Raw genomic sequence first — 15,122 nt, forward strand, 5'->3', positions numbered from 1 at the left:
CGGCCTTTGTTCTCTGGCTGGCAGTAAGCAAAAAGGCAAATCCAGGCAATCCATTATATCTTTGCAGCTGTTTTGGGGTCTGTGTACATTAAGAAGTTAGGAATCACTTAATTGGTGTGTATATAGAGGATACACAAATGTTTTCCTCTTCATATAATAAATACAATACTAGCCACCCAAATAGAACAGCATTAAAAACAGTGTAATTGCAAATATAAATACATATTTATCCAGGCATATTTTTGAGTTGTCCATCCGTTTTCCCTTGGTGGCCATTCTTGCAAACTTTTTTTTTCTTTACAGAAAAAAAATATTGAAACATATATGGCAAATCATGATTCAACTCAAAATACTGAAACTTTTTTTTTTTTTAATCCATATAGCCCCACCCAGAGCCATTGAGAGAGAGAGTTATGACACTCCCATATACTCCAATAGAAATTGAGGAATGCGGAAGTCACGTGGCTCATGGGGAGCCCGATAGTTCCAAACAGCGAGTAGTTCCAGCCGAGAGCCCGTGTTTTCAGCGTACCCCAAGCCAACTCACCGAGTAAGTACACAAAATTACGGTTTATTTTTACATTTTGTCTCATGAGCCGACATCTTGTTAGCCTAGGCATTATAGATATTATATATAGATAGCTTTAGTTAATGTTAATCTAAAAATAATACGTAGTTAACTTCCAAATGCAGTAAGCTAATATGAGCAGCACATAAGTTAGTTCGTAGTTAGCACAACCAGATGTCAGTTTGTCCACATTAACCTCAAAATAATTTCAGACGTCTGTGCTCTTTAGCATACAAAGTTTATCTTTAGTTATTAGATTTTTTATTTAGCTGAGGAACTATTGTGACAGTATAGACCCAGTTTTATTACACTGAATACATGTTCTGTCTTACAGATTATATCAGATATCTTACAGTTTCAGAAATATTTCCCCGTTTAACCTGGGTATCATTAAATTTTGCCAGGGGTGTCCAAACTGTGGCCCGTGGTCCAGATTTAATTACCTGATGGTAAAATAATGAAATAAAATGAAATAAGGCTCACATTAGAACATGAAGCCTAATCTATATTATAATTATACTCTAATCTATATTATAATTATACTCTTAGATTTGACTAGGGATGTAGGATATGCTGATTGTTACAAACTTACTGTAGCCAATACTGAGATGAAATTTCTAAAAGACAACAGCAGCAAAAGCAGCCTGAATGGCACTTATTTGCTCAACTACCAGCTCCACCTCATCGTCCACTTAACAAAACATATTGCTCAATAATCTTCATCACCAACACTCCTACAAAGTTGGACAGCTTCCTGCAGTTTGCTCTGATTCTTTGACTGAATGCTGATGATCTGTTAGTGTCTCCCCTCTCTGCTGCAGTCATTCTTGTCCTGAAGAACGGCAGATCCAGTGACAGAAAGGGCGTTTTCTGTGTTGTTGCTATGAATGAAAGGCTGTAATACAGGCCGTTTTTAAAGCATATTCACTTACTAAGTGTATTGTTAGGTCATTGAGTGGTTTTGGAGATGTAGCAGAGGTTCTATGTAAGGGCTGGGTTATTATGGCAAAAATCAAAATCATGATTAATTTAACTTTTTACCTCAGTTACAATTAATGAATGATTATTCCAGCCCAACCTCTGACTCTGTTTGTTCTGTAAATATTTGGATAATTTTAGAACAAATAATTGAGAAGAATGTGTACAGATAAACAATGTATGGTTATTTATTGAAACAATTAAAATCAAAACACACATCGGCTGAAATGAAAATGTTTTGTAAAAAGTAAAATATTCAAGAAAAGTATAAAACAAACAAATTATATTTCTTGGTAAAAAAAAAAATAAAATAAATACTGTTGTATGAAAAGTATAAACTAACTTTGCTGCTCTCTTTTACAGTCGCCTCAGTGTTCGAGTTTTAGCGGACTGGATGGGATGGTGTCACATGACCAGTACTACTTCTTCTCTGGGGTTTCCAGCAGGCTACCTGCCTTCCTACACCTGGGTTCCTATCACCTGACTACACAGCCAGTAGTTTTTTTTTTCTCCAGTCTGCAGGTGGATGTTATCTTTAATGTCTAAACAAGTTTGTAGTAAATAGATCCTATTTTTATAGCTGTTACAGCTCATGTTTGAAAAACTTTAACATGTAATGAAAAACTATGACGTACTAATAAATGTGTTTACTGCAGCTTTGACTCTGTTTTTATTTTACTGGTAAAGTGACTTTAGAATGCAGTGTTGATGCATTTAGGATTTAAAGTTGTCTTTGTACTATTCTCTCTATGTACAGGTAAACTTTGTAAAGCTAATGTTAAAACTTCATTGCAGAATTTCCTACAACAACATTCCTTCAAGGGAACATTTAACAGTGCTTACCAGGCAACTTGAGTTGAAAGGTAAATTCTGTAATTTAAATTTGATACAAGAACAAACTGTAAACTGGATTATAGTTCAATGTTTTGCCTGTAAAAAAACTACAGTAAACCATTGTAATATAAATACAGTATTAAACTGTAAAAGAAATTGCTGTAAATTACTGTGATTTATCTTGTGTTTCTTTATCCCTTTGTCATTGTATTTTAGTATCCTGTGTGAAGCACTTTAAATTACCTTGTTGCTGAAATGTGCTATACAAATAAACTTGCCTTACAGTAACAAACAGCAGTTTACCAGGGCATTATTGACAGCTTTTTGCCAGGGACGTACTGTAAATTCAACAGCCATATATTTACAGTGTGATAATAACATAAAAAAAGTAATTGTAAAATTAAAGTAAATAAATGCTTACTACCATTGGATTTCAAAAAGACGGAAGAAAAGGGTGAAGCTAAGGTAAAAAAAAAAAAAAAGGTGGATACAGAGGCAATGCTCAGGTGGGACTGTGCATGTATGTGGCTTAGTTATGGTTTTAGTGAGGTTTAAACTTTAGATAGGTGATAAATAGGCAATAAATGTTATCCAAGTTTCATTAAAGGTTGATGTTTTTTGTGTGTGCTTTCATTATTTTCAACATTGAAGTAGGAATCCCATTTTACCTCCAAAATTTAAAAGCAGCTAAATGAATAATCCTGTCTTGTAGCAAACCCCAATAATATACAGGAAAGCATAATTATGATTAATGCACATTATGAACTGTTCATATAACAGAAAATTTCTTCTTATATACTGTATTAGCAGCAACAATATAGTTATGACAACGATTGTATTTGCTGTTCCCTCAAAAAGTTAACAGACGAAATGTTTAATCTTGTCTCTATATCACATAAAAAATACTATTATACATGTGGTCAAATTCATAATAAGTACAAATTGTGCATATATAGTCACTGAAAATTGCCCTTATATATTAGCAGCAACAAAAATAGTTGCTACTGTCATTGTAATCCCTATTTACCCCCAAAATTTATCATTGACAAACTCAACAATCCTGTATTTTGATCACTAAAATGGCATCTATTACTTAAAGTTGTAATTTTATACAATAAATATGAGTATATGATAATCAAAACAACAATCACTCTGGATTAAAAGCTAATATTTACTGAAATCTCTCGTTGCTGCGGTCTCTCCCGCTCGAAATTATTCAGACTGACAGCTCTGATATGTTTGGAACTATTTCGAGCTACATGAACCACGTGACCGCGCGGCGGCGAGATCAAAGCGTGTCGTAACTCTCTCTCTTAATGGCTCTGGCCACCTAAGTCCAAATGTGTCCTAAAGCCTTCAGGAGGTGTGTCTTGTTTTGCCCGTTACATAGAGCTTAAAAAGAACGTTGAGGAAGAGGAAGTTGTTCTAAGTTGCTCTAAGGAAGTTGCTCTACTTTTAAACCTCCGATCATCAAGCAAAGAAGAGTGACAGAGAAAAAGCTGTATCAATGGAAACCACTGTAAATGAACACACTCATTACGGCTCTGGTAAGTCCATAAACCAAAAAGGCTCTTTAGAAATCTTTTTGAAAATTCTGGTTATCTTTTGGTGAGACACTCAAGACACACAAAATAGATCTGTGATGACCCAAACTAACAAAAACTAAGTTTAGTTTTCATCAAGATAGCTAAAACTAAACTAAAATGTCATGTAGTTTTCATCAGACATTCAAAATCAGTGATATTTCTCCAGTGTGGGTAAATCTGTCAAAAAACAGTGCAGCTGTATCTATTCTGTCTCCCAGCTGTAGAAAGCAGAGACTCCAGGTTTGGCAGAGTGCAGAGAACGCACTACCATGATTTGGTACCAGATTTAGGCAAGAGAAGAAATGCTTGGGCTAAAAATGAAGACTAAAATGTGAGGACTGAAACTAGACTAAAATGTTTTGAGTTTTCGTCAACTAAAACTAGACTAAAACTAAAAAGGATAGAAATGACTAAAATGTGATTAAAACTAAAATGCATTTCATTTAAAGACTAAAACTAAGACTAAAATTTGAAATAGCTGCCAAAATTAACACTGCACTCCAGTGCTGGAATGTAGCGCTAGCTCAGAGAGGAATTTCAACTATGAACAAGGAAGAAATGTGATCAAATTTACATAATTTAAAGGTTACACTGGCTTCTTTTTTTCTCTCTGCATTAAAACAAACATTTAATAAAACTAATGCCATAACTGAAAGGGAAATCTAAAAAGAATTTTAGTTGAAAGAAATGAAAATCAAAACTAGGGCTGCAAGCAGCTCTGAACAGGCCCTCACACATTCCTGCATGTCAGGGTTTGGTGCATGTTTAGGTTTGGCATGCTGCAGACTGGGCAGAGCACTGATGCCTACTGGACACAGACAGGATTAATAGCCATAAGCTGTAGTGTCTTTTACAGAAAAGTTGAAGAGAGACCACACAGAATCAACACAGGAACTGCATCATGTCTGGCAGGTTACAGAAGTCCTTATCAGGGAACAGCACTATTATAGATATTTAATGGTAGCGTGCAAGAGGCTTTTTTGAAGGCTCCTGTATATATCACATGCCTAATAAATTAAATGCTTTGTTATCCTAGTTTGCACATGCTGCAGGGGCTGACTTTTTGAAAATTTTGTTGGGAGTTCTCTATGGAGTACTCCTCAGTAGCGGCTATGTCACGTGTTTTGTTGCTCTGATTGGCCCGTAAAGATGTGACAGACAGAACGTTCATCCAATGACCCTCCGAGTTTTTTGTTTCAAAGGCTCTGCCCTTTCCCAAACACCGTCCATGGGAGGTTTTCCAGATGGATGTGTAAAACAATTACATCTGGCGTGTCAGGTTGACTTTCTGTACCATAGCACAGAAATTTTGAGGAGACACCACAGCCAAGCCCTTTGAGTTTGAACACAAGCTGAAACCATGTTTTTTCCTCCATGGTCTCCCTTAACAATCAGCAGAATTTTAAGTTGGTGTCATAAACATCCATAAAGGAATTAAACATAGAAGGGCCCATTGAAATTGCCACTTTGTTGTATTGTTTTACCCCAAAATTCAAACGGCACACTTTCTGTTGATTTAGCTAAGGCTAAATTCAACCACCAAAAAGATGCTACTTAGCAACAACCATAGATTTAACCCATATGTAACTTTAAAATTTTTGGCATTCAGTTTTCACATTTGGTATTCTCCCCAATTTTCATGGCGGTAGAAACCCTTCAAATCCCTCCAAAAACCTACTCCTGTTAAGTGGTGAGTGGGGCATGATATGAAGGTTACAGCTGAGAATTTAAGAAATCAATTGGTAAAATGTATCCCTATTATTTTTTTATTTATTCTGAGAAAAAAACACATCTTGTGCCATGGGGTCGTTTATTCTTTTTTTGTTTTTTTAAATCGAACACCCATTGACTGATGTGGGTGTCTTTCTTTTTCTATGCTGAATATGTGTACCAAATTTCAAATTCCTAGGTTGAATGTAGTGTGTTGGCTGATTTTTTTGTTTTTCGTAGGCGGTGCCACTGAATCATTAAGCCACACCCAACAACAAAAGTTTATGCCCTGAATTTTTGTTACCTAGTTTGATGGCTGTATTACTATTTTATAAAAATACTTCCTGACTTCATGGCGAACAAAAAAATCTGGCTGCAGCAATATACGTAACTCATGACTTTCATCGTGGTGTAAAGGTAAAGTCACCAAATATTTCAGAGAAAATTTGAATGGGATTCAATCAATTGCATCCACTGCATCCATCTGCTCACTGCTGTTCTTTATTCTTCTTTTAACGAAGAAGTGTTACCAAGTTCTGATAAAATGTACGCTTTAGCAGCATCCACGCTAATCTCTTCTGCAACAATTGCACCGGCCCTTGTCGCTGCTTGCTTGCATCACAACTTCTAACTGGGCCCAAACGGTTCAGATGGGAGCTTTGCAAGGTGATTCGCCAGTGAGAAACACGGAAATGGGCAAATCCATCTGCTTTGCAGGGTTAACCAATTCGAGGTTTCACGTAACAAAACTTTCAATACAAATTTTCAATCTCTTTTACAGAAAGGAGCCCATCCTGTCCAGAGCTGAGGATCGTGTTGGTAGGAGGGGAAGAATTAAATGGTCAGTCCAGCACTATAAGTGAGACTGGGAACATCATACTGGGCCAACATGTTTTTGAGACCGACAGGAGAACGGCTCAGAGTGTTGTGAGGCAGCAGGAAGTCCACGGCAGACGAGTCACCGTGGTTAACACCCCTCACTGGTTTTGGCACTATCCACGAGAAAACACGGCACTCCTGGATCAGATGGAAATCCAGAACAGTGTCCACCTGTGTCCCCCGGGGCCCCACGCCTTTCTCCTTGTCATTCCCATCGGCGTCCCATTCATTCCAGTCATAAAGCTTTCACTCATGGAGCACCTGCAGCTTTTCCATGAGGAGTTCTTTAAGCACACCATCATGGTATTTACCGTGGAAAGACCAAGCTTTAAGAGATTTGTGGAGGAAGACATCGGCTTCTGGCCTGATCTTCTGTGGGTTCTTCAACAGTGTGGAAACAGGAAGCATGCCCTCAATATCAGAGACCAACAGGATGGCACTCAAGTCCAGACGCTCTTGGAGAAAATAGAAGCAATGGTGGTAGAAAACGCTGGAAGAGCCTACTCTGTTGATGCAGCTGAAGGGAGAGCTCTCACAGAGAAGATGAAGACGATTGCTGAGAGAGCCTCGAAGAGGTTTTCTGAAGTCCAGAGGAGGAGACGAACACTCCGAGCTCTGATCCAAGGTGAGTCCCAAACTCCTCAGAATCCATCCATGGGCACCAAAGGATGGTCTGAGTTTGCTGGAAGGTAGAATGGCTGCATAAAGCAGTTCTCATTGGGACCATATCATACTATTTTTTTGGTTTATTTTTCAATTTTTGTCAGGTGAGATGTTTTGACAGTATACAGAGAATCTTATAAGTTTACCATGATATAGCACTGATTTTGATGATGTACAATTTTTGGTTTAGGTGGCAAAATCCCTCCAAGACATTTAAGACTGGTGCTGGTTGGAGCTCAGGGGTCAGCCAAGAGCTCAGCAGGCAACATCATCCTGAAAAAACAAGTTTTCTCTGTAAGTCTTAGAAAGAAAACAGACACATGTGAAATCAGCCACAGCATGGTGGCTAACAGGCAGCTCACGGTGGTCGATTCTCCCGGCTGGATGTACAACCACACCCTCCAAGACACCAATGAGATGGACAGACAGGAAATAGCGGGCAGCGTGCATCTGTGCCCTCCAGGACCCCACGCAGTCCTCCTCGTGGTCGGCCTCTCTTCTGCATTCAATGCCTCGTACCAGAGAGCGCTCCAGGAGCACATGAATCTGTTCACGGAGGACGTCTGGAAGCACACGATGGTTCTGTTCACCAGAGGAGACTGGCTGGGGTCCAAGACGGTGGAGGAGCGAATAGAGAGCGAAGAAGGCCTGCAGTGGCTGGTGGAGAAGTGTGGGAACATGTACCACGTCCTGGATAACACCAACCAGCTCCATGAGACACAGGTGACGGAGCTTTTAGAGAAGATAGAGGAGATGTGGGCGGGAAAGGAAGAGCCTCATTATAAAGGAGACCTGAGCTGTGAAGAGCAGATGGAGGCGAGGAGAGAGGCCCAACTAAAGGCGGCAAAAAGGATTCAAAAGACGAGCCAAATACAATCAAGGATCCTGAAAGAGTTGTTCAGAGGTAAAACAAATGTCCTATTCTGTCATTTATTAATCACCATCAATATACTTAAGATGCAAATCCTTCATTTTCCAGTGGACAGGAGGCACATCACTGAAATGAGGATTATACTGATCGGCAGAAAAGAGTCGGGGAAGAGTATGGCTGCTAACAGGCTGGTTTCTGAAAGGCTGTTTGGTCCATCTTTGATGACGAAGGTAGAACACAAACTCTCCTCAAAACCAAAATGTTAAAACAAGAAAGAGTATCTCATCTCTATTATATAACAACTCAAAATTTCATCAGAAATCCTCAATATTCATTGTTTCACACATCCACCTGGAAAACCTCTCATACACAGTGTTTGGGAAAGGGCAGAGGCTTTGAAAGAATCCTTGGAGGGTGATTGGATGAACGTTCTGTCTGTCACATCTTTAAGAGCCAATCAGAGCAACGAAACATGTTGTAGCCGCTACCGAGGAGTAAACTCCATAGAGAACTGCATAACACGAACCATGGCGACTGTAGACATGTCAGTACACGACTTTTGTCATTTTTGAAAAGAAAACAACTCACTGCTGTTCTTTGTTCTTCTTTTAATGAAGAAATGTCATCAAGTTCTGATAAAACTTGTGCTTTAGCAGCATCCACACTAATGTCTTCCACCATAATTGCACCAGCGTCTTGTCACCGCTTGCTTGCGTCACGACACTGCCGGGCCAAAAGTACTGCCCCTCGACGCTGATTGGTCCTGTCACTTTTTAACCTGGCCCAAATGGTTCAGATGGGAGCTTTGCAAGATGGATTGGCCAGTGAAAAACACGTAAGTGGGCAAATCCATCTGTTTTATAAAGTTACCCATTTCTCATGTGAGCAAAAGTATTGGAACATTTGACTGACTGGTGTGTTTTGCTGCCCAGGTGTGTCCTATTACATTGATTATTCCACAACAAATATCGCTGAATCTCTACACTCAGTTTCATATTTGGGTTTTACCTGTGCAGACTGCATTAGAGGTGTAAGCAACATGAAAACCAGAGAGCTGTCTATGGGTGAAAAACAAGAAACAACAGAAGATGTAAAATTAATCAGAGCCACTGCACAAACATTGGCCATAGCCAGTACAACCATCTGGAATGTCCTAAAGAAGAAACCACTGGTGTATTAAGTAACAGATGTCGTACGGGTAGACTGAGGAAAACATCAGCCGTTGATGACAAAAACATTGTGAGAGCTGTAAAGAAAGACCCTAAAACATCTGTTAGTGACATAAGCAACAACCTCCAGAGGACAGGAGTGAAGGTATCACCATCTACTGTTGGTGTTGTTGGGCTTGCATGGCTTCTTCTGGGACGGGCTCATTAATCTTCATTGATGATGTAACACATGATGGCAGCAGAAATGATCTCAGAAGTCTACACAAATATTTTATCTGCCAGTTTAAAGAAAGATGCAAGCAAACTGACTGGAGATCCCTCATCATGCAGCAAGATAATGACCCGAAACACACTGGCAAAACAACAAAGGAGTTCATCAGTGGCAGGAAGTGGAAGGATTTAGACTGGCCGAGTCAGTCTCCAGACTAAAACCCCATAGAGCAAGCATTTAACCTGTTAAAGAGGAGAACAAAGGAAGTAACCCTCCAAAAACAAACAACAACTGAAAGAGGCTGCAGTGAAAGCCTGGAAAAGCCTCACGGAAGAAGAATGCAAAAGTTTGGTGATGTTGGTGGATCACAGACTTGATGCAGTTACTGCAAGCACAGGATTTGCATCTAAATATAAAGTCTTATTCACTTGAATCAGTTTTAAGTCTCTCTGTTCTAATGCTTTTGCCTACCTAAAAATTTGGTGTTCCAATAAAAATAAAGCTATCTTCTATGTTGTGTATCAGATCCAGACGTGAATAAAAGCTGAAATGTTAATCTCGTCTCATATTCATCTTTTTTGTCAAACCCAAATGTTTTCAGTCTACAGCAAATAAAAAAAAATTGGGCCTACCATTCCAATACTTTTGGAGGGGTCTGTAACTCATTTAGATCACCCCCAGTTTACGTGAGTTATTTTTTTTTTGGTGAAGTTTCAGGAATGTATATGTTTTCTAAGCTCCTGAAAAACTACTTCCTGTTTCATGGCAAACATATAGAGCTATTATCAGATGCAGGCTGTAGTGTTTTGGCTTTCATAGTAGTGGCTGATGTATCCTAGTAGGATTTTAAAAAATAGGATATAATAATCATAGGTGGTAGTATTAGAAAGTAGCAGGAAGTAGTACAGAAGGAGTAAGTGACACTGAATTTTTCAGAAATTCCAGATGGAGATGTTCATAGGTTGTAGTGAATTAGTGAAGATATGATGAGTTCAAACAATTTGAAACTTTATGCTGGTGTTAATATATTTATCTATTTTTTATTTCTGCATAGGAGTTCCAAAACCAGAAAAGAACCACAATGTCTGTGAAACACCAGAAAAATTTCTCTGGATTAAACGTCTCTGTTGTCGAGACACCGGGCTGGCTGGCTGATGAAGAAACACCAGACTGGCTCAAAAAAGAAGTCCTTCGTAGTGTCTCCATGTGTGCTCCAGGTCCACACGCTTTTCTCCTGGTCGTTCCCGTTTCCAAAGCCTTCAGAGAGGCAGATGCCAAGGCAGTGGTGGAGCTCTTGGAGCCACTCGGTGAGAGGGTCTGGAGACATTGCCTGGTGCTGTTCACATGGGCCGACTGGCTCAGCGGCAGGACCATCGAGGACTACATCGCCGCAGAGGGTGAGAACCTCCAGCAGCTGGTGGAGAAATGCGGGAACGGATACCAAGCTTTCAGCTACAATCATGGTTTTAACAACGTAGAAATATTGCAGAAAATAGACCTTATGATCACACGCAATAAGGGCTGCTGCTTCACTACTGAAGATAACTGGGTGAAAACGGAGCCAGAGCTGACAGAGGCGGAGTGGAACCAAAGGGAGCAGGAGCTGTTAGACCAGGTGTTGAAAGCTGTAACACGAGCACTTGAGGAACCAGCAAATCCACCTGCTAAAGTGGCAAATAGCATGGATGGAGCCTTCATCCCAAGCAGTGAGTTTGGCATTACTTCAAGAACTCTAAGTCAGGGGTCCTCAACCTTTTCAGCCTGTGACCCCCAAAATAAAAGTGCCAGAGAATGGGGACCCCCACTGTACCTGAAGGTGGTTGAACACAGCCATGAACATTCAAGATCATGTGCAGACAAGGCCTTCCATGAGGGGGGATAAAGGGGAGAGCTTTCTGGGGCACAGTCAAACTGAGGTCAGCAAAATCATAGTTAGTTGTAAGGTTAAGCTGTGATAATCATTTTTTAGTGTTTTACTTGAATAATAACCACTCTTCTTAAAGTAAAAAGCTTTTTTTTTAATTCATTAGAGAGTATAGATTGAGTAAAGCCTTCTTAAAATTGCAAAGCCCTTTTTTAAAAAACAGATTTAAAATGGGTTAAAATGGTTAAAATGGGTTAATGAAAGAATGTGATGAAATTGGCATTTAAAAGTAGCAGAAGTGGGTTAAGAATGGCAGAGAATAAGCAAAAAGTAGTGAAAATGGGTTACAGTTGCAAAAGGGTGTAGGAAATGGGTTTGAACTGGGAAAAATGGGCAAAACAAATCATAAACTGTGGTTAAAACTGGTGTAAAAATGGCAGAGGGGTATATAGTGACAACAGTGGGGAAACAGAAGCAATAATATATGGGAAGTGTCAAGAATTGGTTCAGAATTGGCAAAATTAGGCAAGAAACTGGTGGAAGGGGTTTAAAGTGACAAAATGGTTCAAACATGGAAGAATGGACAAATATGGTAGTGACTTGGGATTTAAAAATGGAAGAAATGGGCAAATATTAACCTTGCAAAGCAAATGGATACGCCCATTTCCTTGTTTTTCACTGGTGAATCCATCTTGCAAAGCTCCCATCTGAACCCTTTGGGCCCGGTTAGAAAGTGACAGGACCAATCAGCAACGAGGGGAAGTACTTTCAGGTGCAGCAGAATCGTGATGTGAACAAGCAGCAGCAAGAGCTGGTGCAGTTATGGAGGAAGAGATTAGATGCTGCTAAAGCACCAGTTTTATCAGAACTTGACAACAATTCTTCATTAAAAGAAGAACAAAGAACAGCAGTGAGTTGTTTTCTTTTCAAAAACGACAAAAGTCGAATACTTACGTGTCTATAGTCGCTATGTTTCGCGTTACTCCTCACTAGCTGTGCATGTGCAGCTTGCTAGCGGCTACGTCACATGTTTTGTTGCTCTTATTGGCCCGTAGAGATGTGATAGACAGAATGTTCATCCAATCATACTCCAAGTTTTTTTCAACTCCTCTGCCTTTTCTCAAACGTTTCCTATTGAAGCTTTCCCAAATGGATGTGTGAAACAAATCCATCTGATGTGTCAGGTTAGGCAAATATGGTAATGACTTGGGTTTTAAAAATGGAAGAAATGGGATTAAAGTGGCAAAAATTGGTGGGAAGAAGTGACGAAAACTGGTCAAAATGTGGTAAAATTGTTGTAAAGTGGAAAAAATGGCTAAAAGGCAAAAATGGATGCAAATTATGCAAAATGATGAAAACTGGCAAATAACAGTGGCAAAATTTGGTGGGAAAAGTGGTTAAAAAGTGCGCAAATTAATACTTTCAAAATTATACCCCAATAATAGTCCAACACACTTTTCAGCTTTAAAATGAGGGAACTGTTAGTCAGAATGCTAGCACCAATGCAACTGATAAAACACACACACATTGATATCATCAATAAATCACAAATGGTGAGGGCCCAGTCTCTGGGTTTGTCTGTGTGCAAGTGAAGCTTTAAATGGGTTTTTAAACATTGCTTTGATTTCAGCATTGATCTCACCAAATGACTGTGTTTTTACTTTACATTCAACAAGTTTTATACATTTATTTTCATGAGAATATAGGTTGAAATCATTCAAAAATATTTGTATTTTTTTAAGACATCAGGCGACCCTCTCTCAGTGTCTCGTGACCCCCCACATTGAGAACCACTGCTCTAAATAAAAAAGTCAATTCCTTAATCCTGAAATAAATAAAATTATCTTTTTGTCTCTCTTTTTTCAGTGGGTGGAGACGCTCTCTCAGAAGTCGGCAGCACTCTCTGGACTCACAGAGACCAAGCCAGAGTGGCTGAATGGCTGCGATTTCGAGCTGGAAACTCTGAAGTCACCTCTGGCATCGGCAGCATGAGTGCCTCGGCCAGTCATGTGGAGAGTTTGGATGTAAACCCGCTGGCAGATCACCATCAGATGGAGGACTTCTTCCCAGAAGAAGACCAAATGATGTTGGATAGTGGTCTTCATGGCATCATCCCCACAGACTCTATTCTACTAAACTATCGGAGGCACTCTTTCTAAGTAACTGCTCTGTTTTTTCTGTCTTTGTTAATTATGCTGCTGCCTGTCTTGGCCAGGGCACTCTTGTTAATGACATTCTTAATCCCAATGAGGTTTAATACATTAAAATAAATAAATAAAAGGTTTCTACAAGTCTGCAAAATCTCCAATCTAAAGACACAGGTTTCCAAATACTGCTGATCTGCATGCCTATGTTTACCATGTGATGCTATCTACTGCTTTGTGGTATTCTATTGTATACGCTGGTTAAGTACACAGTCATGCTTATGTAATGTTCACCAGCCATTTTAAACTGATGTGATCTCACCCCTTAGTTAAAATACTTGATGAAAATCTTTCCTCTGGACTCCATCGTCTTTATTAAGTGGTGTTGTGAGTCAGAAATCATGTTAACAGCAGCAGCCAGGACAGCATTAGAAAGTTACGCCCAACAGTACTATCTGACATTTTGTTGCATAATATTGCATTGCATTGCTAACTTTCAAATTTTAGACATCTCTTTATAAGAGCATTTCAAATAGTGCAGGTTTTTAGAGAGGAATGTTGTCCCATTCTTGTCTGATGTAGGATTCTACTTACACTCCTAGGTCTTCTTCACCAGATTTTTCCATTTATGATGCTCCAAATTCTTTGGTATTGGTGAAAGGTCTGGACTGCAGGCAGGACAGTTCAGCACCCGGACTCATCTACTGTTGTGATGATTTTTTTTAGCATTGTTTTGCTGGAATAGTCAAGGCCTTCACTGAAAGAGATGTTGTCTACTTGATAGTTCCTTTCCAGATGTGTGAGCTGCCCACACCATAGGCACTAATGCAACCTCATACCATCAGAAATGCAGGCTTTTGAACTGTGCTGGGATAAGAAGCTGGATGGTCCCTCTCCTCTTTAATCCACAGGACACGGCATCCATGGTTTCCAAAGGAATTTCACATTTCAGTTCATCTGACCACAGAACAGGTTTCCATCTTGCCTCAGTCTCTTATAAAGGAGCTTCAGCCCCCAGAAGACGGTGGCGTTTCTTGTTCACATATGGCTTTTCCTTTGCATACCATCTTTAACTTGCATCGTGGATGGCACTGAGCTGACAGTGATTTGAATCATGTCCGTTTTTAACACAGTGGCCCCTGAGGGCCCAAAGACCACAAGCATCCAATACTGGCCTTCAGCCTTGTCCCTTGCTCACGGATATTTCTCCAGATTCTTTGAATCTTTTGATGAAATTATGGACTGTAGAGGGATATTTAACATAACATTATGGAACATTTTTCTTTAGATATATATTTTTTCTTTTCTTCTGAGAGACTTTTCCTCTCTAAAATTCTCCTTTTATACCCAGTCATGTTACTGACCTGTTGCCAATTAAGCTTATTAGCTGATAAATGCTCCTCAAGCTGTTTTACATACCACTTACTTTTCCAGCCTTTGATTTATATTTAATTTTATTTACTCTCAGCCCCTTATTTGCTCTCAAAATGCATCATCAAAAGTAATTTGGGACATAAACTTCATATCTGATGCATACCTGTACTGAGTTTATCTTGAGGCCCTTTAGAGCAGTGGTTCTCAACTGGTCTGGTTTCAGGACCCACCAGTCTGTCTTACCACAGATCGCAGCCCAAGTTTCCAAAAA

General features: G+C 39.5%; 1 protein-coding gene across 1 annotated transcript; it reads left to right on the forward strand.

Annotated features, from left to right (window-relative positions):
• The first annotated feature begins 3,792 nt into the window (after positions 1-3,792).
• LOC121503608 (GTPase IMAP family member 8-like) lies at positions 3,793-13,793 on the forward strand. Its single transcript, XM_041778090.1, has 6 exons — positions 3,793-3,927; positions 6,458-7,180; positions 7,409-8,122; positions 8,198-8,319; positions 10,524-11,175; positions 13,200-13,793. Exons 1-6 carry the CDS (start codon positions 3,888-3,890, stop codon positions 13,490-13,492), a joined length of 2,544 nt encoding a protein of 847 aa, XP_041634024.1. The 5' UTR covers positions 3,793-3,887; the 3' UTR covers positions 13,493-13,793.
• The last annotated feature ends 1,329 nt before the right edge of the window (positions 13,794-15,122 follow it).

The sequence above is a fragment of the Cheilinus undulatus genome, linkage group 21 (genome assembly GCF_018320785.1).
Source record: "Cheilinus undulatus linkage group 21, ASM1832078v1, whole genome shotgun sequence".
NCBI lineage: Eukaryota > Metazoa > Chordata > Actinopteri > Labriformes > Labridae > Cheilinus > Cheilinus undulatus.